The sequence below is a fragment of the Polypterus senegalus genome, chromosome 12 (assembly GCF_016835505.1).
Source record: "Polypterus senegalus isolate Bchr_013 chromosome 12, ASM1683550v1, whole genome shotgun sequence".
NCBI lineage: Eukaryota > Metazoa > Chordata > Cladistia > Polypteriformes > Polypteridae > Polypterus > Polypterus senegalus.
This window is the reverse complement of record NC_053165.1, coordinates 123,172,761-123,196,698: the sequence shown is the minus strand read 5'-3', so window position 1 is coordinate 123,196,698 and position 23,938 is coordinate 123,172,761. Positions and strand designations below refer to the sequence as shown.

General features: G+C 38.7%; 1 protein-coding gene across 1 annotated transcript in view; it reads right to left on the bottom strand.

Annotated features, from left to right (window-relative positions):
* hypk (huntingtin interacting protein K) overlaps window positions 1–23,160 on the bottom strand; it is a 28,342-nt gene extending 5,182 nt beyond the window's left edge. Inside the window, exons 1-3 of the mRNA XM_039773355.1 lie at window positions 22,958–23,160; window positions 918–973; window positions 582–633 (exon numbers count right to left, since the gene is read on the bottom strand). Coding sequence (XP_039629289.1) covers window positions 582–633; window positions 918–973; window positions 22,958–23,119 — 270 coding nt within the window. The 5' untranslated portion in view covers window positions 23,120–23,160. The remainder of the gene's footprint in view (window positions 1–581; window positions 634–917; window positions 974–22,957) is intronic.
* Between the last annotated feature and the right edge of the window lie 778 nt (window positions 23,161–23,938).

The window sequence follows — 23,938 nt, the reverse complement described above, 5'->3', positions numbered from 1 at the left end:
ACTTGTTGTTTAAATATATATAGTTCTGTTAATATTACTGTATTTGTGAACAGTAAGAAATGTTATTACATGTAACAAACATGTAAATATCACAACATCATCTTAAATACAGTACATAAGGTATGTCTAGTGAGCACTGCTTTACTGATGCACATATAATACATGTCCTTGGATTAGTAGAACTGTGTTTTTTGTGCACTTTTTTTTTTTCAGTTGGCAAGTGTCATTTTGATTTTGTGTTGTTTCCTACTAACTTAACTTTGATATGTAATCTTTCTGTTATAGTGCAGGCTAAAAACTGCTAATTTATTTATTCATGGACTACAGGAATAAAAAATAGTATACAGCATTACCCATTACCACATAACGTGTGAAGAACTAATACGTTTTGTTATTACTTTTCTTTCCTCTTGTAATTATGTTAAGGCTGAAATTGCAACTGTTCAGGCCAATAAGACTAAACACAAATACATTTCTTTAATGAAGGAGAATGAAAAACTACTGTTTATATGATAACTTTGCATCTGTTAACAGGATTTTGACTATCTGTTCTTAATACATATCTGCAATACAATACTTACTATGAGTTCAACATCTTCTTTCTTGATAGTCACCTTTGCCAATTCCTTCTCTCTAAGGAGGAAAGAGAAAATAATGTATATTTAACAATGGATATGTTTAAGTATTTAAAAAAACACATTTTAGAACTTGCTAATGCAAATAATACATACACAGTAAAGTGTAAAGATTATGTAGCAAAAATAAGGGTAGGTGAATTAAAGGGCAACAGAAGCAGGTACAGATAATAAATGAATTACAGAAATATCACTACATAACTTAAGCATTGGGTATTTACAGTAGTACTAAAAGGAGGCAAAGTAAAACACTTGTAAAACAAATAATGAATCACAAATCACCTTTCTTGTTTAGCTTTCTGTTCCCTTGACCTTCTGTCTCCAATCACTGACATGGCCTGTTGATAAAACAAGAACAAAATGTTAAAAATAAACATTCTTCACCAAAGATTTACTTCCTGTACCAGCCATTTAATTTTGGTGTTACAACTTCCAGTAACTAGAAACATCCCTCTAGAAAAGAGTTCTACTTAATTAAAAACCAGGGATGCTCCAATTGATTGGCTGCTGACGTAAATCGGCTGATTTTCACAAAAAAAGACTTCATCGGTGATTGGTAAATTGGCCAATCACAAAATCTGATCTTTTCAGCCCCAGCTTTTCTAAGATTTATGGTGATTTAGTTGCAGTGCTCGTTTATGCAAGGTATTGCAGTAGTTGAGCCAATGTGCACAACATTTTTCAGTGTTCCTTAAAATTTCTGAACACTCAGTGTTCTAAGTTTATAGCTAATTTTACTTTCATGAAGACTTTATTATGTGGATAAAGAAAACGGAAGGATAGGAACTTGGGTTTGGTACATTTGAAAGACACAGCAGAGCGGCAATAAAGAAAGCTTGCTCAGAAGAACATCCATTGAATTAAAAATTTTTAAGGAACATTGAAAAATCTCACAAGGAAGGAACAATCCCTGGACGCGACCCAGCTCATTGCAAGCCGAATACGAGCACACATATACGCTAGCGTCAACTTAGCATCACCTAACCTGAATACCTTTGGATAAAACCTAAAGCAAGCCAAGGAATCCCACCAGGGAAACATACAAACTCCAGGATGAGAACATCTGGGATGTGACCCTGATACTAGAAGCAGCAGTGCAACTTCTGTGCCCTGAAGATGTTTAATTATTAAATTATTTAAATTAACAATTTATCTGTAAAATGTAATATACATATTTTAATGTATTTCATCATGAAAATGGAATTAAGTATAAATCTCAATATTCTAAATCTTCAAAAATCTATAAAAGCACGAAGTTAACGTATTCTCTGTCATGATTGCTGCCTGTGGCTCCTCTTAACGCACAAGAAAGCCAGTTTAAAAAGAATGTAGCAGTAAATGACCAGGTTGGGGGGGCACTTAGATTACAAAACATTTAACATGCTACTTCATTTACAATGGGGCTTGAGAAACTCTAGTCAATAAAAAATCAATTTTAAGATGAAATTTAAAGACATTCTTCTTTAATGACAAAGTATGAGATTAAAGTCAAAATGTCGACATAAACTATAAAATTAAAGTGTACATTTTGAGATTAAGGTTGAAATGTCCACTTTAATCTTAGAATAGGCCTTTTTTTCTACACTGTGTGGCCTTTTTTTTTCTTTTCCCTAATACATGTCTGTACATGTGTACACAATCAGGGAGTGAATGTTTCCTGTGAAACATGTAGGTTTTATAGAAGAAAAAAAAAAAAAGTGTCTGCTAAAAGTGAAATCCCTTAATGCTTGTAATTTAATGCAGGCTAAAAATCACAAACAGGAACAGCTGAATTTAGCCCAGTGGAAGCCAATATCAACAATACTATAATTGTCAATCAGCCAATTGATGACCAGCAAAATCATCTCCAAAGGCAGTCCGGGAGACACTGGTGAACAAGCTTCTCTATGTTAAGATGGGATATCAAGACCTATCGGACAATGGCAGTCATCTTCATTCTATCGATTACAAACAGGCACATTTTACTTGTCTCTCCAATGGCCCCAGGCATTCTCCACACACATCAGAAAACTGAAGTTGCCAGGAAGATACTATTGTCATTTTGGTAATTTCTAAATCACTGTCTGTCTCATGCAGCTGATCACCCATATCGCCTTAATGAAGAAACTTACACATTTTTAAATTAAAACACTCTTGACGAGAACAGGCCATTCAGCCCAACAAAGCTCGCCAGTCCTATCCACTTATTTCCTTCAAGAAAACATCAAGTTGAGTTCTGAAAGTCCCTAACGTCTTACTGTCTACCACACTACTTGGTAGCTTATTCTAAGTGTCTATCGTTCTTTGTGTAAAAAAAAAAACTTCCTAATGTTCCTCATGTAGAGAAAAGCCAAGCAAAATGACACCTTTTATTGGCTAACTAAAAAGATTACAGTTCTTCTTAGGCCCTTCTTCAGGCAAGATAATCTCTTGCCTGAAGAAGGGCCCTCAGCTGCCTCAAAGCTTGCATACTGTAATCTTTTTAGTTAGCCAATAAAAGGTGTCATTTTGCTTAGCTTTTCTCTACATTCATAATGGCTAACACGGTACAACAACCTAGTACTAATGTTCCTAATGTAATACCCTTAACAAGTTTCCAACTGTGTCCCCGTGTTCTTGATGATCTCATTTTAAAATACAAGTCTCGATCCACTCTACTAATTCCCTTTATAATTTTAAACACTTCAATCATGTCACCTTTTAATCTTCTTTTGCTTAAACTGTAAAGGCTCAGTCAGCTCTTTTAATCTTTCCTCATAATTCAACCCCTGTAGATCTGGAATCAGCCTAGTCGCTCTTCTCTGGACCTTTTCTAGCGCTGCTATGTCCTTTTTGTAGTCTGGAGATCAAAACTGCACTAAGTAACCTTTATAATGGTTGAGCATAACCTACTTGGACTTGTACTCCACACATCGTGCTATATATTCTAACATTCTGTTAGGCTTCTTAATGGCTTCTGAACAGTGTCGGGAAGTTGATAGCTTAGAGTCCACTATGACTCCGAAATCCTTCTCATAAGGTGTACTCTTGATTTTCCGACCGCCCATTGTATATTCAAACCTAACATTTTTACTTCCTATGTGTAATACTTTACATTTACTGACAATAAATTTCATCTGCCACAATACAGGGAGTGCAGAATTATTAGGCAAGTTGTATTTTTGAGGATTAATTTTAATATGGAACAAACACAGTGCTATCAGTCAATCCAAAATGTTAATAAACCTGAAACCTGAATGTTTTACAACGGAAATGTGAGTGTGAACATCATCAGGGGAATACATATAAAGCACAATTATTAGGCAACTATTAGTGTGCAGATTTATTATGCAACTAAAGGAAAAATGAAAATTTTCCCATCTCACTTGTTTATTTTCATCTGTTATAGTGAGAATAATAAACAAACACCTCAAAATTTACAAATAAACATCTCTGACATTTCAAAAAAAATAAATCAATCAATCAATGACCAATATAGCCACCCCTCTTTCCAATAACAGTCTCAAGCCTTTCCATTCATGGAGTCTGTCAGTTTTTTGATCTGTTGACGATCAGCTTTTTGTGGAGCAGTGACTACAGCCTCCCAGACACTCTTCAGAGAGGTGTATTGTTTTTCTCCCCCGTAAATCTAGCGTTTAAGAAGTGCCCACAAGTTCTCGATAGGGTTTAGGTCAGATGAGGAAGGGGGCCATGTGATTATTCCTTCATCTTTAAGGCCTTTACTGGCTGGCCACGCAGTGGAGAACTTCGATGCAAGTGATGGAGCATTGGCCTGCATCAAAATAATGGTCTTTTTCCTGTATCACTGTTTGAAGAAAGTGTCTTCGAAAAACTGGCAGTAGGTTTGGGAGTTGATTTTGAGTTCATCTTCAATGCAAAAAGGTCCAACTAGCTCATCTTTAAAGATACCAGCTCATACCAGTACCCCACCTCTACGTTGGAGTGGAGCTCTGTGCCCATTACTGATCCACAGGTCCATCCATCTGGTCCATCAAGAGTCACTCTCATCTCATCGGTCCATAAAACCTTTGAAAAAATCTGTCTTCAGATATTTCTTGGCCCAGTTTTGACGTTTCAAATTATGTTTCTTGTTCAGTGGTGGTTGGGTTTCAGCCCTCCTTACCTTGGCCATGTCTTTGAGCACTGAACACCTTGGAGTTCTGGTCACTCCAGGTAGGTTGCAGCTCTGGAATATGAAAGTACTGGAGGATAATGGGTTCCTGGTAGCTTCACGTTTGATTCTTCTCAAATCTTTGGCAGCTAATTTGCGTCTTTTGTTCTCAACACGTTTCTTGCGACCCTGTTGACTATTTGCAACAAAATGTTTGATGGTTCTGTGATCACACACCAATATCTTAGCAATTCCAAAAGTGCTGCATCCCTCTGAAAGACTTTTTACAATTTTTGACTTTTCAGAGTCAGTTAAATCTCTTTTTTGGCCCATTTTGCCGGAGGAAAACTAGCTGCCTAATAATTCTGCACAAATTGATATAGGGTGTTGATCTCCTTAGGCCACACCCTCCCTCATTACACAAATACACATCACCTGACGTGCTTAAATCCAATAAGCATTCAAGTTAATACAGCTTGGAGTTGGAATATACGCATTAAAAATGATGATATGGTCAAAATACTCACTTGCCTAATAATTGTGCACACAGTGTATAACAGATTCCAAATTATCTGCTAATCAACCTATCTTGGTATCATCTGCAAACTTAACCAGCTTGTTACTTATATTCCTATCTAAATCATTTATACATTGTCACGCTTGGGTCACAGATTTGCACAGAGACACAGAAGGTCGTAGAAAAAAAGAAGGATTTTTATTCAGACACCGCAAACACATGAGCTTAAACGTGCTCCATGACAAGTCAGATATAACAGTTCCGCTAGGAGCAGAGAGAGATATAAGCCTTGCGCAGCGCCTGTCAGTTTGGGAATTGATTGTTTGCTTTTAAGTCGGCGGAGTACCGCGCGAGGCTTGTATTACGCGTTATAGTGCAAGGATAAGGAGCAATGTGTAGTCAGTGTTTCAGGGTTTCTGGTTTTCCCAGGGGCGTCTGTCTCTATTTGGGGTGCGATCAGCCCTCCGGCTCACAATATATATTAAAAATAGCAGTGGCCCTAGCACTGACCCCTGTGGAACACCACTCTTAACATCAGCCAGTTCTGACGAGGTTCCTTGCACCATCACCCACTGCTTCCTGTGTCTGAGCCAATTCTGCACCAATCTAAAAACCATCACCCTGAACTCCCACTTCTTTTAACTTGATGCCCAACCTATCATGTGGCACCTTATTAAATGCTTTCTGAAAGTCCAGATAAATAATATCATAAACTCCACTTTGATCGTATCCTTTTGTTGCCTCCTCATAGAATTCCAGCATGTTAGAACAAAACACGACCTCCCTCTTCTGAACCCATGCTGACTGTTCAGAATAACTCCTGTCCTTGCCATGTGCTGCTCAATCTTATCATTAATAATTCCTTCCATTAAATTTTCCTGTGATGCATGTTAAGCTTACTGGCCTATAGTTGCATGGATCTGCCCTGTCAACCTTTTTATATAATGGGATGATATTTGCCATTTTTTATTCAAACTATTCAAAGGACATGGATTAACAGGTTTGCAGAAAGGTTTAAGTAACAACATATCCATATATCTTAGACAGCTGATGATAGAGACTGCTCATAAAGAGCTGGCAACTGTTTTTCTGTGCTTTGATAGTTATGAGTACTAAGCATGCCAGTTCCATAGAACTGTTCTAGTTGTTTCAATTCTTGATAAGCAGGGATACATCTGCAGAACAGCTTCTTTTCAAGGTGTCATTGGCTCTTTATATTTGGCTTAAAAAAAAAAATTGGCCAAACAAAATATCATGAAATTCTACAGTCTTCTTCTAACAGTTCTATAATATTACATTTTGTGTGATTTCTTTTCATCTAAGCAAGGGGAGTTTCAACATTTTCTTTTATAAATTGACCATAAAAGGTATCAATTGCCTGCAGTATAAGAATGGGTACCTTCTGGGAATGTGACCTTTACTTTCAAAACGCATTTACAAATGCACAAGAAAGATTTCAACACTCACATGGTAAAAGATGGTGTAATCTAAACTATAAACTATAAAAAGTAAATTCTTAAAGTTGATGATTTACATATATTCAAAAATAATCATAAGCATGTATGAAAATAAGCAGTATATCCGAATGTACACTAGTATACTAAGGGTTAAATCACAAAAAAGCCTGTGCCTGCATATTTTATTATTTTTCTCTTTGCAGCTGCAAACCAATATCTTGCTGCAAAGTTTAAAACTTAAGTCAAGGACACCGTTTACTTTGAGAGAGCTAAACAAACTTTTATTTTAACAAATGCAGCTACTGAGACTTCAACCACGAGAGAAAGACAAATAGGCCACTTATTTTCATTAGCAGCAGATAGGCCTCTGCCTGCCTGTCCACCAGCTTGGGCACTAACATGAAGTGATGATATGACAAGAAAAGTATGTTCTATAAGAAACCGTGCCATTCTCTTAGAGATGCAGCAGCTTAGACTTTAGGGTTAAGGGATGTTTGTGCAACAAGAAACTATTAATTTGAGCGGCTCAGTATCTTACGTGTGTTCCCCTGATACTGACTTGCTGGTGAGAAATGATCGATAAACAGGTCTCAAACAGGGTATGAAGTAATGAAGGCAGTTTCGGTCAAGTGATGCACATTAGATAATGGTGGGCTTGAACATTAGATAGTGATAGGAAGAACTAGAAGGAGAGTATTTTGTTTAAGTGATTCAGGAAGTGGTCCCTTGAGGCAGAGCAGGCTCTGAGAGACTGCTTTGGAACTACAGACTGGGATATATTGCTGGGGTCACATAGTGAGAACATTGAAGAGGTTGTTGAATGTACAACTGATTACATCAACTTCTGTATGGACATTGTGTCTCCAGTAAGAACAGTACGCTGCTATGCTAACAACAAGACATGGATTACAAGTGACATCAAAGGCCTTTTGAACCAGAAGAAAAGGGCTTTTAAAGGTGGTGATCAGCATGAGCTCAAACGCGTGCAGAAGGAACTCCGAGTCCAGCTCAGGGAAGCTAAGGAGCAGTACAGGAGAAAGCTGGAGCAGACGTTGCAGAACAACAGCATGAAGGAAGTGTGGGATGGAATGAAGATTATCACTGGCTGCAGCTCGAAGCGGGGTGCCGCCATCGAGACAGACGTGGAGAGAGCAAACCAAATGAACAACTTCTTTAATAGGTTTGATCACCCTAACCCACTCTCACCCCGGAGTACTGCATCCTCCAACCATCCTTCTGCTGATACCAGCATAGGTGAGACATCCCCAACCACAATTACAGCAGCCCATGTGAGCAGAGAGCTGAAAAGACTGCCAGCAAAGCAGAGGGTCCAGATGGTGTATTGCCACGACTGCTAAAGGCCTGTGCGTTGGAACTGGGGAGTCCTCTACAGCGCATCTTCAACCTGAGCCTGGAACAGGGGAGAGTCCCAAGGCTTTGGAAAACATCTTGTATCACCCCTGTCCCAAAGATATCACGTCCTAGTGAGCTGAATGACTTCCGGCCTGTTGCTCTGACGTCACATCTGATGAAGACCATGGAGCGGCTGCTGCTTCACCACCTGAGGCCACAGGTCCACCACGCCCTCGACCCTCTGCAGTTCGCATACCAGGAGAAGGTAGGAGCGGAGGATGCCATCATCTATATGCTACACTGATCCCTCTCTCACCTGGACAGATGCAGTGGTGCTGTAAGAATTGTTTTTGGACTTCTCTAGCACCTTCAACACCATCCACCCTCTGCTCCTTAGAGACAAGCTGACTGAGATGGGAGTAGACTCACACCTGGTGGCATGGATTGTGGACTATCTTACAGACAGACCTCAATATGTGCGTCTTGGGAACTGCAGGTCTGACATTGTGTTCAGCAATACAGGGGCGCTGCAGGGGACTGTACTTTCTCTGGTCCTGTTCAATCTATATACATCAGACTTCCAATATGACTCAGAGTCCTGTCAAGTGCAAAGGTTCGCGGATGACACTGCTATTGTGGGCTGCATCAGGAGGGGGCAGGAGGAGGAGTACAGGAAGCTAATCAAAGACTTTGTTAAATGGTGCGACTCAAACCACTTACATCTTAACACCAGCAAAACCAAGGAGCTGGTGGTGGATTTTAGGAGGCCCAAGCCCCTCATGGACCATGTGATCATCAGAGGTGACTGTATGCAGACCTATAAATATCTGGGAGTGCAGCTGGATGACAAATTGGAATGGACTGCCAATACTGATGCTCTATGTAAGAAAGGTCAGAGCAGACTATACTTTCTGAGAAGGTTGGCATCCTTCAACATCTGCAATAAAATGCTGCAGATGTTCTACCAGACGGTTGTGGCAAGTGCCCTCTTCTACGCGGTGGTGTGCTGGAGAGGCAGCATAAAGATGAAAGACGCCTCATGCCTGGACAAACTTGTTAAGAAGGCAGGCTCTAATGTAGGAGTAAAGTTGGACAGTTTAACATCTGTGGCAGAGCAAAGGGCATTAAGCAAACTCCTGTCAATCATGAAGAATCCACTGCATCCACTGAACAGTGTCATTTCCAGGCAGAGGAGTAGCTTCAGTAACAGACTTTTGTCACGGTCTTGCTCCACTGACAGACTGAGGAGATCGTTCCTCCCCCACACTATGCGACTCTTCAATTCCACCCGGGGGAGTAAATGCTAACATTACTCAAAGTTATTGTCGGCTTTTTTATTTTTATTTTTTCATTCTTCATTTTTATTACTATTTAATTTAATATTGTTTCTTTGTATCAGTATACTGCTGCTGGATTATGTGAATTTCCCCTTGGGATTAATAAAGTATCTATCTAATAAATGTAAGCTCGCTGAATTTACTAATTACTCATTTCATGAACTTTGTGAGCTGTGCAACTGCTTCCTATGCTATGCAATAAATTCTGAATTCAGACCTCCTTTCTGAAGGCTGTATGTTTTTAACTGAAGATTTCTCCACAACCCGATGTAAATCCAAATGAACCATTTATTATTGAATGTATTTTGACGAGACATGCATGCAGTTACATCTTATATAAATAGACAAGTTTAAGATGGGGCCTGTCCCGGAACACTATGCACGAGACAGAATAAACCCCCTGAATGGGATGTCAGAGGGTCCACTCACTCACACACCCACAAAAAATCTGGATAAATCTGGAATCATCATTCAACATACTACAATCAGCACATCTGTAATGGAAGGATTTTTCTCTGTAAAAAGCAAAGGTGAAATAAAGAGAGGGAGGGGGAATCAAGAGAGCAGATGGGCGTTAGTCGCTTCAGCGCAGAATCAGCTATAGAAACTAATGTTTTGGGAAAAACAGCCGGGAATGTTCTAAAGATACAGCCAAGGCTATGTAAGGAGTTGTTTTTCACTTCGAGAGGCTTTTTTCACATGTAAGCATATTACTGTGTCTTCTGGTATCAGGCACTAGTGTCAAGGCCGAGTAGAAGAAAAAATAGCGCCGTGTCCCGTGGAAGGAGGGGGTAGGCTGAAACTGATCACTTCTGCATACACTGCTTCCACGTAGGCCGCTTTTGGGCAAGGACACCTAATTAGTATATAAGGGAAGGTTCCGCCCTCAGTTTCTTTGGACGCTCAACCGTGGGAAAGGCACACCACCCGGTCTTATCTGATAAAAGGCACACGGGGTTGATCCTCTGACGAGACTGACATGCAGGCTCCCTCAGTCTACTGGTCTAGGATGATGGCTCTGGGTCTTTTGATGTATGTTACTGTATGTATGTATGTTATTGTAAGTATAAGTTTGTCTCTTTAAGCATATATATTTATTTCTACTAGCAGAATACCCGCGCTTCGCAGCGGAGAAGTAGTGTTTTAAAGAAGGTACGAAAAAGAAAAGGAAAAATTTTAAAAATAACGTAACATTATTGTTAATGTAATTGTTTTGTCATTGATATGAATGTTGTTCTCATATCTATCTATCTATCTATCTATGTTGTTCTCATATCTCTCTCTCTCTCTCTCTCTCTCAAAATACCCGCGCTTGGCAGCGGAGAAGTAGTGTGTTAAAGAAGAGAAAGAAAAGGAAACATTTTGAAAATAACGTAACATGATTGTCAATGTAATTGTTTTGTCACTGTTATGAGTGTCGCTGTGATATATATATATATATAGCAAAATACCAGCCCAGCGATGTCATGTGTTAAAGAAGTTATGAAAAGAAAAGGAAACATTTTAAATATAATGTAACATGATTGTCAAAGTAATTGTTTTGTGTATTTGGTGGCAGCGTCACAAAGTTGTTTTCGTAGCTGCATCAGAAAATGTACCTGACGTCTGACACGCCTCCTTTTTACTGTTTTCTCACAGCTTGGATTGCTGCTGTCATATATATATATATATATATATTTATATATATATATACACACACATATATATATATATATATATATATATATATATATATATATATATATATATATATATATATATATATATATATATATATATATATACATATACACACATACATACATACATATATATACACATACATATACTTGTGTGTATGTTTGTATGTGTCTATATGTGTGTGTATAGCTTTGGTCACTGAGTGCAAGGGAAAAATAATGAAATATAGTCTATAAGTTATTAAACAGTAAAACATTAACGTTTTAAGAAGTACAGGTACATTGAGCACTACTGGAGTGGTTTTGGGTAAACTACATTTTAAAGACTGTGTAACAAAACAGGTAAGTAACTAACAGCAGCTAAAATGTATATGGATCATCTCTCGGTAGTAGATCCCTTTTGAAAGCGCTACACGACGGCTGTGGTATAGAAATTACATTTTCTATGTGAACGTTCAAATTTGTGCCTCTGGTAATGTGCCTTACCGGCAATTAAAGAAAATTATTTTTGTGTCCTCTGCCGTGTTAAGAGAGAAAGGCTTTGGTTTGGGATAAAAGGAAAAAAGGTGTAAAGAAAGGAAAGTTTATATAGTATAGAGATGTGTTCGCTGACGTTATGATCGCCTTTTGGGGACAGTCGCGGTGGGTCTTGTGTAGACTGGTGAGACGTCCCGCCATTAATCGGCTGTGATGGCACTGTGAGTCCTCCACTGTACGCGCGTGTGTTCATAATCCGAGCTGAGGACCTGATAATCGTATACGTGCAAAAGAAAGTGTGAATCGCCTTAATATTATTTTGCCGTGGTGTAGAAAAGGGGTCCCGTGTTTGCACTTGTCTGGGCTATAGCTCAGGGGGCGGATGAAAAAAATTAAAAGTGCTCACTTTGACTTAAGGCAGAAGCGCAGTCAGCGTCTCAAAGGCGGCACAGCTATGCACGCAGCGCTGGCTGCTCGACTTTTGCTGGGCAGGAGACCCCTTTGTACACACGTTCATGATATCAAAAGTCTCAGCGCTCTTTGGAGGTAATTCATATATTATATATATAGCAAAATACCCGCAGCGGAGAAGTAGTGTGTTAAAGAAGTAATGAAAAAGAAAAGGAAACATTTTAATAATAACGTAACATGATTGACATTGTCATGAGTGTTGCTGTCATATATATTCCTGCCTAAATAAGTCACCCCGCCGCTCTTACTTTTTACCGTTCATTTAATCATGGCTAGTGGCGGAAAAATTATAAAATGGAAGGAGGATGGCTTTACCAAAACAATTATTGATGGCGAATCGATTATTCATAAAGCTTGAATTGGTGATCTGTTTTTCTGTGTTAACCTCATATTTTTTCATACTTCTTCTCAAACTAAGGTGGTGCGAGGGTAAAATGAATCGGGATGCGCTGATCAATGTAATCGTGTACCAGGAAATCATGCATTGACAAAAGCTCCCCTTTGCTTGTAATGCAAAGTGTGATTAAATGCATTATTTTTCAGCGCGTTATGGAGCACATGCATGAAGCTTCTCAGCTGTGCTTGTGCTAAGAAAAAGAAAGATTTTAAAAATAGCGTAACACGATTGTCAATGTGACCTTTTGTAAGTAGTGCCTGGAGGATTCAGTGTGTTGAAACTCTAGAGACAGCGTGTGTATTAACTTGAGGTAAATGGGAGGGGAGATGATGACGTGACTCCCCAACCCGCCTTAACTGTCAATCCCCACAAACACAGTCTCGGAATTTGCATAAGCACACCCCTTCACCTACAATTTTAACTTAGTTACAAAGTGATCAAAACTCTCGTTTATATCCTGCGTCCTCTCATTAAACTTGTATCCCGCATTACCTGTGGGCATGTGAAACACCAGCGTAGCCTGTCTATGAACTTAATTTAAAGTTTAGGTTTACACCTTGCTTTCTTTCCGAGGTAGCAGCACTCATGAATATGGTAGTATATGCCACTCGCTCGCTTCTTATTGTTTCGCTGCCTTCTCAATTATATAATGCATGTTTTCTTAAGCGCTTTTTGTAGGTCTTCCTGGTTTTCTACGTACTGCGTTGACAGTCAGTTCACGTGATTACGTGGGAGGCGTGATGATGTCACACCGAAACTCCCCCTACGTCTTTGCAGCTCTAATCCATTACAGTTAATGGAGAAAAATACCTTCCAGTTATGACCATTAGGCGTAGAATTTCGAAATGAAACCTGTCCAACTTTTGTAAGTAAGCTGTAAGGAATGAGCCTGCCAAATTTCAGTCTTCTACCTACACGGGAAGTTGGAGAATTAGTGATGAGTGAGTGAGTGAGTGAGTGCGTGCTTTGCCTTTTATTAGTATAGATAACCCATTCATATGTATTTATATGTTATAATTGAATAAGTAAATTTTATTGAAGTATCGGACCTCTTCTCTCTGATTTTTGCCCACTTATTTTAAAAGAACCCCTTGAACCATTTTCCCAAATCAAAACAACATCTATAGAAATGAGGGAGGAAACCCATATAGAGAGAAAAAGGGAAAAAACCTGCAAACTACAGAAGGAAAATCCTCCATGTGAAGAATATTAAACCAGGACATTGAGTCTGTAAGTCTGCACCACCCACCATTCCACCTTTGTCAATTTTCAGGTAAAAATATATTTACCACAATTTTAACGTGAGGAAAAAAAATTAAAACAACTTTAGCAGGAGTAATGTTTAAGTTGGCACCAAAATATTCAGTACCAAAGGACTTTAAAATTGACCATATGTCTCAACAATGGAAATAATGTCAAAGGTTTACATTATTTAATTTATAAGAGATATGTCTTATCAAGAAGAAATCACAGTATAGGAGAGTAAGACTTGACTAGTAAACATCCTGCTATACTCTGCAGCTCTTACACAAACTTGAGCCAACCCATCAGACTGATAGTGTTTCATCTACTCACCCACCTCTCATATGCCACAAATATCACTCTCTCCCACTTGTCATCATACTCTCCTTCTAAACTGCTAGTCAGCCTTCCATCAATTCTATCCTAGGACTCTATGCTGAAAGTCTTCTATTTTGTAAGAGTCTTGCCAGGGATCACTTCCAGGGTCAGGAGCAGACCTCCTTTGCAAAAAGGGGTCTCAAGCTTTAAGAACTTTTAGTTGACGCTGTACTTCTTGTGAGGCTGTGTAAGGATAAGAATTTTCCACATACCATTCTACTCAGTCAAGAAGTGCCAGGTGGCTTTTACCAACAAATGTTAAGTATGTATCTACAACCAGCCAAATAGAAACAGAGCCAGTTCCAACAGGTGGAGGTCTTATGGAGAGTCCTTTGAGGTATTCAAGACAAGCTGTGGACTGCATCTTCCCTTTCAAAGACAACAGGATTCTACCCCTGCTTCGAAGATGGCTCTTACAGATGTCACTTTATATTGAAGGAATTTGTCTAATCTCATATCGTTCTAAACAGTTGTGGTGTCTTACTGTTGCTAAATCTGGAAAACCCTTATCAAATATGAGGTGTACAGCTTCAGTCTCCCTACCCTGGTATTTAAAAATTCACACCCATTGTCAATGAAGGGTTTCAAATAATTTTTTCCCCTGGGGTCTGTTACAGAAGGAGAGATTAGATAATCTTGGACCACAGGACAAACTCTGTTTTGCTGTAGAGCGATTTTACACCAGCGGATTATATGGTTCTGCAAAACCGGATTTCAATCAGCTCACACAATCCCAGACAGGCTGATCCACATTAACAAGTGTTCACAGCAAAATTTATAAGCCCTGAATACTCGATCAACCATAGACTACAAGTCTGAGAAACAGAGGGAACATCCTTCATACCAGGACAGCAAAATGTGCTAGTGGCAATGTGTGACAATTATCGGCATATTCTCCAAAACAGGAGTAACACAGCAGCAGTAACCAAAGAAAGGGAGCTGATGTAAAGAAATATCACTGAAAGAATAAATGTGTAAAACAGTTAAATCAGCTTGTGTAGTAAATTGTTTCATTGTGCCAAAATGTACACCTGGCAATACTACTTTACTTGAAAAATTATATGCCCTCAAGTAAGCAATGTATTACATTTTCACTATATTATATATATATATATATATATATATATATATATATACACACACACACACATATATACATACACATACACACAGTAATCCCTCGCTATATCGCGCTTTGACTTTCAGCGGTTTCGCTCTATCGCAGATTTTATATGAAAGCATAACTAAATATATAACGCTGGATTTTTCGCTGCTTCGCTGGTTCTGCGGACAATGTGTCTTTTTACTTCCTGTACATGCTTCCTCAGTTGGTTTGCCCAGTTGATTTCATACAAGGGTCGCTATTGGCGGATGACTGAGAAGCTATCCAATCAGAGCACGCAGTTAAGTCCTCCTGACTGAGAAGCTAACCAATCAGAGCACGCAGTTAAGTTCCTGCTTGCTGAATGCAGTGTTAACCAGGAAGTCTCGTCTTGCTCATTCAGCATCAACGTGTTTCGCTGTGTAAAGAGTTGTGCTCTTTTGTGTTTATCTTTGTGCATAGTCAAGCCCTTCATTATGGCTCCAAAACGATCTGCTACTGGTTCAGGGCGTGCCCAGCAAACGGAAGATGTTAACGCGATTGCGAAAAGGTAAACGCTTTGGATTTGTTGACGGCTACGATTCTTTTATTTAAAAAGTAAGAAAGGAATATAAGATCTACGGCCGCAGTGTCCTTTTAACCAGGGTGCAAAACAAGTTGTAAGTGGATGTAATAAGGCAGTAGTCTGGATGGAATCTGCTTTAGGGATTTGGATTGAAGACTGCCAGAAGAAGAACAACGGCAGTGCTTCACAATCGCCTGAAGTGGCTCCTTTAAGGACTGTAACGCTCTCCTTTGTTGTGCAGTAAAATAAAACTCATTGTTATCGGACAAGTCATCGTGTCATTGTTGGTGAGTAACCATAATTAATTTTCTACTTACAGTACTTAGTACATGTACGTACGTTTAGTGTCACTGTACACACACATTTAATGTATACTATTTTTGTTGCATTGTACGTATTTATTGCTGGTGGCATGTCTATCGTAATGGCTGTAACATGTGATATCGGAGACACTATCTTTAAAATAATATTTAGGTTTTACTGTATATAAACAGTGTGTTTATATACATAATTTCAATGAATCTTACCTAATATCTAAGAGAATACAAAGGGATTATGCTGTATAACTCTGCGGGGAATATTTATAAACAGTGTGGGAGAGTTTATAAGGGCTTAAAATATATAAAAATAACCATACAAACATATGGTTTCTACTTCGCGGATTTTCACCTATCGCGGGGGGGTCTGGAACGCAACCCCCGCGATCGAGGAGAGATTACTGTGTATATATATATATATATATATATATAAAGTTTAAGACCCATGATGTTAAGTTCCCAGCATTCATGGAGTCGTTCTAGTCATTACAGGGAGAGAAGTGGAACATTATCCTGCCTGCACTGAACCATGAATTGACCAAAAATGATATGCTAAAAGAAAGTTTTAGCAACAATATGCTTACATATGCTCCATCTGGCATATATGTCATTAAATTGTGAAACAAACACATTATTAAATAAATATGAATTAATTATTATGAAATAAAATATTTTGTTTTGGTTCAATAATGTATTTACCTTACATTTTATTACTGAGGGTTTTATTTTAAAATGGCTTTGTTTTTAAGTCTAAGCGCCTTGAGCATGGGAAAGGTGCTATGTATATAAAATGCATTATGATTATTATTATTATTAAGTCTGTTTTTATTTCACAACACTAATTTCCCAAATACCATGATTCTAAATGGTTCCTTTAATGCCAGAGCTACTCAAGTTACCTCTTTGCATGATGATTTTGTCACTTGTCAATCTAGACAAAGGAACGATCCCTATTGGTTAATCCATTCTGTTGATTATCTTTCCCTGATTGAAGGAGGTACAGTACCAAAGATTTTTATCACTACCTGCATTCCAACTGGTAAAGATAAAATAGAAAATTAGGAGTTGGGAAAGTTAGTTTTCTAGACAAAATAGAAGACCATGATATTTTGAGATGAATTGCTGATATATTGAAAATGCTCCAAACAGACAAGAACTCTTCAAAACATCGATAAAGAAGTCGTTAGTAGCTTAAGACTGATTGAGCGCCACTGACGCACAAAAGAGGTCCTTGAAGAAATTACGTAGACCAGGAGTACCCAGATGGCTGCAGGTTTTCATTTAACTAATTAATTTCTTAATTAGTGACCTGTTTTTCCTCCAAATTAGATTCATTTGGATTAATGTTATTTGACCAGGGGGGTATTTTTCGTACGTGGATTACTCATTTAGCCGGATGTAATTGTTGAAGATTTGGCATGATCCTGGATCTGTCGGTTTTTTTCTAAACCTTGCTAGATATTTTGTCATAGCAGCATATCCTAATCCTCAAATCCTTCTATGTAAACAAGGATTAGCTCACACACTTTATCAGTTTCCGTGCATGGAATTCATTCAGTCATGGATTCACCGTTCATTAATGAGCAACCAATTGATATCGGTGCGCAAATTATAAGAACAGAATTTCATGTAGAGAGGGTTTTACATGATCGGCAAGATCCTTTATTGCTCCCGGAGGAAATTATTTTCGAAAGATACCACTTTAGCCGAGGGGGAATATTGTACCTTAAAGATTTATTAGCACCTTATATTCAAAGTCAAACTAGGCGAAGTCGGGCTCTCACAACCACACAGACAGTATGCATTGCTTTGAGTTTTTCTGCAAGCAGCACTTTTTGTTATATACTATCTAAAAGTGCAGATTGCCAGGCAATTCATAAAGTCTGTTTGGCTCTGAAATATTTTGTTCGGGTTTTCATAGTGTTTTCTGGAAACCTGCATGTGCAGACAACAAGAGAGGCATTCATGCGATTTCAAGTACACAGGCAAAAACACCCACAGACCCATAAATAATCTCACAATCAGCCTAACATTCTCATTACCCAGGATTTCCAAATGTGATTGGGGCTCATATGACTGATCATAGTGAAGTTTGATCAAACACTATTTGGAAAATGTACCTCTCCTCTTGATGAATAATCAGACACAGTGTCTTCACCAAATATTTGATCTTCGTCAATATCTTGTTGGTCAGACACAAGTTCTAGGGATGTGACATTCCCTTCAACTGACCCAACAAAAAAAAAAAAATGCCCTCAGAAACAGGGCGATGGGCATTTTGCTGGAGAGCCAACTCTTCTGCAGAGATTAGGTCTGGACTGCGTGGACCTCCACCTGTTTTTTGCTTGGCTGCCTTCTTATTAAATTTAAATTTAATGTTTTTTATATTTTATATATGATTCTTTATGTCAACAATTCTTTAAATAGTTATATACCAATATTCACCAGTTTGAAGTATATTCTTGTACTTCACTTTAACCTGTTCCCATGTTCTCCTTGTGCTCACGTTTGATCTGGAATTATGACATATTAAATAATAATTAATCTGACATATAGGAAATGAAACGCTACATTCAGTAAGTACAATGCACACTACTTCGCGTTTAATTTGTCGGCCACTTTTTGCCAGCCGTCTTTTCTGGTTTGGGCTGCCTTTGCAGCGTTTCCCCTTGTGCATATTAAATCTTGAAATTCTTCATATCCTTTGAATAAAAGGTTCAGCTCCGCTTGTGTGAAAAAAAAAATGCACCCGTTCTTTCATCATTTTGTTGCTGCCTATCAAAGACTTGCTGATCATGTTTTCTAGTCTCAATATATATGGGCTTTTCAATCAGCACGGGTGCACGCATTCATCTCGGATGATTAGATCCAGCTAGTCTAATCAACTACACAGCTGCGTTTGAAAAACTGACTTATACCGGATGAGCTTCACTGGCATTAACTCATCCAAGATGAGGCATCTGATCTCGGATGATTTAAGCGATGTACGGAAAATACCCCTCTGCTCTTGAAGACTCAGGCCCTTTAATTGTTTCTTTTTCCTTAATTAGCAGCCAAACAATTATGATACAAAATTAACCTAAACATGACCAGCAAACTGTGTCTATCATACAATATCTGAAAATAAAGAAAGGTGAAGGTCTCAGAAAGCTGATCTGCTCAGGTCCCCAAAACATTTTAACACTGCTCTTAGAAAAGAAAAAAAAATCTACAATGTTGGAAATGTACGCTATTGCACAATGAGAGCAGCAATAGGCCATGGAATTGAAGAGTGGGTTTAAATAACAAGAATCAGCACCCAACTAAGCAGCTGTTTTGAGTGAAATTGGTTTAAGTTTGAGGCCCTGGGTTAGTTGGTCTTCTGTTGGCTCAGTTACTTTACATTTCATTTCTGTTTGGGTGCCATTTAAGGAAAGAAATGAAACAATTCAGAGGAACGATGAAGAAATTCAGGGGAACAAATCTTAAAAAACAAGTCCTTAAAATTAATTCAAAAGAAGTTAATTAGTAACAAAAACAGTGCACTCATTAAAAAAAGAATTAGAATGAAAACCTGCAGCCACTGGGGCCCTACAGGACTGGAGATGGGGACCCCGACAAAGAACATCTACAGCTATAAATTCCATGAGACGTGCTTCTAGTTGACCTTCTGTGCAGACACAGTGTTTAACTGACCTCACTCTCTCTCAGACATTTACGCCTCAATATTGTCCAAGTTTAAATGTCAGTACTACTAAAATCTTTGGTAGCCTGCTGTCCACAGAGGCAAAAGTAATCAACAGGAAAGAACACAACCTGTGTCTTTATTTTAACTGACAAGTAACAAAATCATCCTGAAATAAGGCATTCTTGATTAAATAACAATGGCATTAAAACCGCCATTAGAAATGTGCCATTCTGAAAACTCCCACTGTTATATTAAAATAGTCTTCAAAAATATGGCCATTTTGAAAGAAAGCCTGCAATAATCAAAGAGTTTAATCACAATAGATTAATATTGCTTAATCAAAATAAATCAATATAGTTTAATATGGTTTAATTAAAAAAAATAAGAGCATTGTATTTCATAAAAATTAGATGGCTTAAATTTAATCATGTTTTTATTTCTCAATTAAATGATGCATCTATATACAGTATATCGCTGTATTTTTTCATGGGACAATTTGTATCATAACTGTAATTTTATTTAATTTGGGCACAAATGCTATTCCATGTCTTAATAGGTGAAACAGGGAGACAGCTAGCAGACATTTTAGAGGACACATTTGAGCCATTAAAACTAAAACCATACTATAGAACACTTTCTCACCCCTTGACCACAGCAACATTGACCTCTCTTAAGTACTCTTTATTCTTTCACAGGACTTCAAAGACACTTACTAAAACAAAAAAAAAACACAGAAGCTCTTTCCCTGGCTAGATTCACATATTTATCCAAGTCTTAATGACAGACTGACTTTGCTATTGGAAAAGATGAAGAGAGAAATTACAGCTTTTTCTCACCTACTCTCACCTTTATCTGCCCTGCCTTTGTTACCTCCTTCCCTCCAAAATACACTGATCAGAAACAACATTAAAACCATGGACAGATTAAATGAATGACATTGATTATCTTGTTACAATGGCATCTGTCAAGAGGAAGGATATACACTGCTCAAAAAAATTCAGGGAACACTTCACAGTCTAACACCAAGTCAGTTAAACTTCAGGGATAGCAATTTGTACAGTTAGGAGCATAAGTGATTGAGAATCAACTTCACCTGACTTTGGTGCAAACGCAAGTGCCAACAACTGCACTGGAGAGGTGACAGCAAGACAACCCTCAAAAAAGGAATGGTTTTGCAGGTGGTGGCCACAGACAATTGCTCTCTCTTTATTCTCCCTGACTGATCCTTCTCTAGTGCTGTACTGTTGATAGTGTCCTTGTCACTACTGGTAGCATGAGGAGGTACCTGTAGTCCATCTCCTCCAGGAAAGCACATCCTTACATTAAGTAAGTAACAAGAAGGTCTCTCACGTAGAGAGAGTTTATTTTTTTCTCCAGCCGTCTGGAGTTTTTTTTGTTTTTTCGGTCCCCCCCTGGCCATTGGACCTTACTCTAATTCGATGTAAATTAATGTTGATTTATTTTGTTTTCTTATTGTGTCTTATTTTTCTATTCTTTATTATGTAAAGCACTTTGAGCTACTGTTTGTATGAAAATGTGCTATATAAATAAATGTTGTTGTTGTTGTTGTAGAGCATGAAGGAGATACCAGGAGACATGCCATTAAACAAGAGGAGCTGGACAGGGCTGTAGAAGGGCATCAACCCAGCAGCAGGCCCTGTACCTGTTCCTTTGTCTGAGGAAGAACAGGAGAAGCACTGCCAGAGCCCTACAAAATGACCTCCAGCTTGCTACTGGGATGCATGTTTCTGGCCAAACTGTCAGAAACAGACTACATGAGGTTGGCATGAGGGCTCGACATCCTCTACTGGAACCTGTGCACATAGCCCATAATCATGCAGCTCAACTGGGATTCACCTAAGAATACCACTATTGGCAGCTCCGCCACAGGTGCCCTGTTCTCTTCACAGATGAGAGCAGGTTCACAGTAAGCATGTGACAAACGTGAAAGAGACCGGAGACACCATGGTGAATGTTACGCAGCCAGCATCATGATCCAGCATGACCAGTTTGGCAGACCTCCACATGCTAGGCAACGGTTCCCCGACTGTTAGGTATCGGGATAAAATCCTTAGAGCCACTGTCAGAGCTTATGGCCTCATGTGGGCCAGAGGGTGAAGGCAGTTGCTGGATGACGAAGACACTGATGGACTTGACTGACCCACACATTCCCCTGACCTGAATCCAACTGAGAACCTCTGGGAAGTTTTGAATAAGTGCATCTGACGCCGCCAAGTATCGCTACAGACTGTCCAGGAGCTCACTGATGCCCTGATGAAGGTTGGGAAGGAGATCCCCCAGGACAACATCTCATCAGGAGCATGCCCTGATGTTGCGAGTACATACAGGCACCTGGAAGCCATACACATTATGAGTCGCCATGATGTAATTCACACAAGTTGAAATCGCAAGCTCATCCAATTTTTGACTTTGATATTTGGTGCGATGTTGAAACCAGCTCTTAATGGGTTGGCGATTTTGGTTTCAATTGACCATCGTTACATCAGTTTCTCTGAAATGTTGTGCAAGCATGAAACATAGTTGTTGTAAATTTACGCCTGTTCCCTCGTCAACATTTCTTTTATAAATTCTAACATTTGTGTGAGCAACAGTGGAGGGCTGGAAAAACAAGTTCGATTCACGGAGGCACCAACTAACAACTTACAAGACTTAAAAGGATCTGCTGTTAATGTTTTGGTGCCACATACCACAGAACACCTTCAGTTGTCTTGTGGAGTCCATGTCTCGAAGGGCCAGAACTCTTTTGGCAGCATTAAGATGACCTCCAACTATACCAAGCAGATAGTTTTAATTTTGTGGCCGATCAGTGAATGTTTACCACTTTCCTTTTTTATTTGCATACATGATGAACGCTTTACAATCAAAATATTTTGTTTTTTTTTCTTTTGAAAGTGAAAATCTTTAAACTTTTTTTACACTTTATTCGGATACATTTTAACACTGGGTCCACACAATTACTAAGCAAGATATATCCATTTTCGCCACCGAGACATAACACTGCAACTAGAAAAATGAAAATAGGTTTTACCACACACGGACACGTGTACTGGAATATGTAAAAAAAAAAAAAAAAAAATTAAAAGAAAGCTATTTTGCTTAACGCATCATAGCCAGATTACGAAATATTCCGTTGTCCACGGCTGCCACCCATACAACTTATTTACATGTATACAAATATGTTACCCAACAGCAATCACGTTTCTCGCACACCGACTGCTTGTATCTAACAATCCATGCTGGGCCATACCATACCGTTTCCAGATCGGAGCTTGAGATCTCCTTCTCTTCCGCATAATCGGTGACGCGCTCCAAATCTGCAGCGCCGCTGTCATGCTTGCGAGGCTTCTCGACTGGCTTGCCGGTACAGTTCTCATCGGCCTCTAAGTCTAAATCCACATCTCCCTCAGTCGCCATTTTTCCGCGTGAAGCATTAACAAACCTTCAACCCGGTTAAGAACGTATGTTTTTATGTCATGTCCGGTGGAATGACTATCTATTGCAGTATTTCTGACACCTACTGTCTGGAGGGAGAATTGTTTCTATATACTGTATATCAGTTCTTTTTTACTAAGAAGACTTTTTTAATCAGAGCTTTCGTTACATTTGCATTTCATTTATTGGCTTAGCAGAAGCTTTTATTCAAAGATACAAAATAAGTTATCATAATTAAATAATTAAGTATTAAGAATTTAGATTAAGGATCATTGTGCCTTGTTATTGGTTTTAGAACTACTGACTATTAAAAGCAGATGCTTGACATCTTTTTTAAGTGGCTTACTGTAGACATGCACTATTATTTTACAGGTCACTGCTTTTGTGTTTAATGTGGCCTGCTTGTGTTTCACTTGCCTTGTTTTCTATGAACCAAGGACGCTGTGTTTTTTGAGGGAACTGAGTAAGCAAGGTTTTGTTTTGGGACATGGTGGATCTGTAGGGCCGTCTGGCTAACAAAAGACTAGATTTTCCAAAAGCCTCCAAGGCCCTTAATCTTTACGAAAACTAAGAAAGCTTGCACACTAGCGCATAAACAATTTAAACATATAAACATTTTTAAATTGCATTTAAATTTCTATACTGTATTGTGGCTTATGAGTATCCTAGATGATCAAGTTAAAAGCAAGCTGCATTGTGTTAGCTAGTTTGAGCTATACAGTACAGGAGTTTAAGAGTTGATTATTAAAAAGCTTGGATGTCTGTGAGCACATGGCCGTCTGTACTCATCTCCAGCAGCTC